This window comes from Notolepis coatsorum (assembly GCF_963971535.1).
Source record: "Notolepis coatsorum genome assembly, chromosome: 17".
Taxonomy (NCBI): domain Eukaryota; kingdom Metazoa; phylum Chordata; class Actinopteri; order Aulopiformes; family Paralepididae; genus Notolepis; species Notolepis coatsorum.
The window spans coordinates 73,096,605-73,098,298 of NC_140181.1; the positions used below are offsets into that span (position 1 = coordinate 73,096,605).

The window sequence follows — 1,694 nt, forward strand, 5'->3', positions numbered from 1 at the left end:
GCTGACGTTGTCATATTGTCTCTCACGGAGCCAAGCCTCAGCTATAACACTCGGGTTTGTGCGTCTAACCGGAGATTGGAAATTAATAATATTGAATCCTCAAAGTAGACTACGTCCACCGAGGGAAGCGGAAAGTGGGAAAAGAAGATCTCCGAAAGAGGTGTGATCGTTTGACAGAGAAAGAGAGACGACTTACTGAGGAGGCGATTGAAGAGAGACCGATAAAGAAGTGGGAGAGAGTTGAAGAGAGGGTTACAGACAAGGTATGAATTCGTATTTCGCAAACCCGTCGCTCTCCTGCCATTTGTCTGGTGGTCAAGACGTTTTGCCCAACGTGCCCCTAAATTCCACCACCTATGACACAGTCAGACATTTTTCGTCGTACGGTGCCGCCGTGACCCAGAATCGGATATATGCACCTTTCTACTCCCCTCAAGATAACGTGGTCTTTGGGTCTGGCAGGGCACAGTATGAATATGGATCAAATGTATTTCTTCAAGACAAGGATGTGCTCCCCAGTTGCAGACAAACAAACATGGGACTCAATTCACAAAGCCACATTGCTCAAGAGTACAGTTTGGATCAAGCAAGAGCAGGATCTCAAGACCAGAAAGGCAACGTCCCGATCTACCCGTGGATGCAGCGAATGAACTCACACAGTGGTGAGTTTTACTACGACAAATAAATTAAGGAAATGGGCCAGTTTTACGATATGTCTTACGAAGAGAGTAAGTTACTTTTTATGGCCTCATAAACCATTACTGTATCCCCTCGCCTCATAGATGGGCCCTTTCATGTGCAAACAAACAACTTTTGACAATAGCCAAAATCAGTAGCATATAGGACTACATTTGACAAAGGAATTGCCAGAAGGCTTTCATTATTTTAAACATTAAAACATAGATGATTTGAGATTAGGTTTGTTATATATTCACATGTGTTTGGTTTTTTCCCCTGCAGGCGAGAATTAATCTATAACGCTTGTTTGTGATTCTCACGTGAGGCAAAAACTTATATTAAACTGCCTCAAAAGTATCAATATAGACCACAGAAGCCTAATTCTATATACAAATGTGATGGCACTACTAGTGATATAATCAATAACTATCTTGTATGTAATTTCCCTACAGGAGTCGGCTATGGATCAGACAGGCGCAGAGGACGTCAAATATACTCTCGTTATCAAACGCTCGAGCTGGAGAAGGAGTTCCATTTCAACCGCTACCTGACCAGGCGCAGACGTATTGAAATCGCGAATGCTCTTTGTTTAACAGAACGTCAGATTAAAATCTGGTTCCAGAACCGCCGTATGAAATGGAAGAAGGAGAGCAACCTATCGTCCACCGTGACGGGAAGTGAACAGACAGCAGCCTCTCAAGAGGAGGAACGCAACGGCACAGAAGAGGAGAAGGATGAGGAGAAGAAGAAGGAGTAAAATAACACGAGGTTATAACTATGAAAACCCAACATAACTACCTAAAAATCTATGGACCAGAGACTTCACTGCATGATGGCTCTACCCGCTCTCTCACTATCTCATTATTGACATGAGCGTTGAGCCCTATAAAAAAAATCCAGAATTCCTCTTCGTCCTTCTCGTTTTTTTGGACAAAGTAGGCTATGGCCCATGCTATATATTGACAGTGGAGCAGCATTCTTTAGTGTCCATTGTCACGTCACACTTGTGTTGTGAA

General features: G+C 43.2%; 1 protein-coding gene across 1 annotated transcript; it reads left to right on the forward strand.

The window, feature by feature from the left end:
• Positions 1-265: 265 nt before the first annotated feature.
• On the forward strand, positions 266-1,435 carry LOC311243392 (homeobox protein Hox-C6a; the record flags this gene model as incomplete). The annotated part of the gene is made up of 2 exons (XM_084332610.1): positions 266-662; positions 1,131-1,435. The coding sequence occupies 2 exons, from the start codon at positions 266-268 to the stop codon at positions 1,433-1,435; spliced, it is 702 nt and encodes a 233-aa protein (XP_084188736.1).
• Positions 1,436-1,694: the final 259 nt, after the last annotated feature.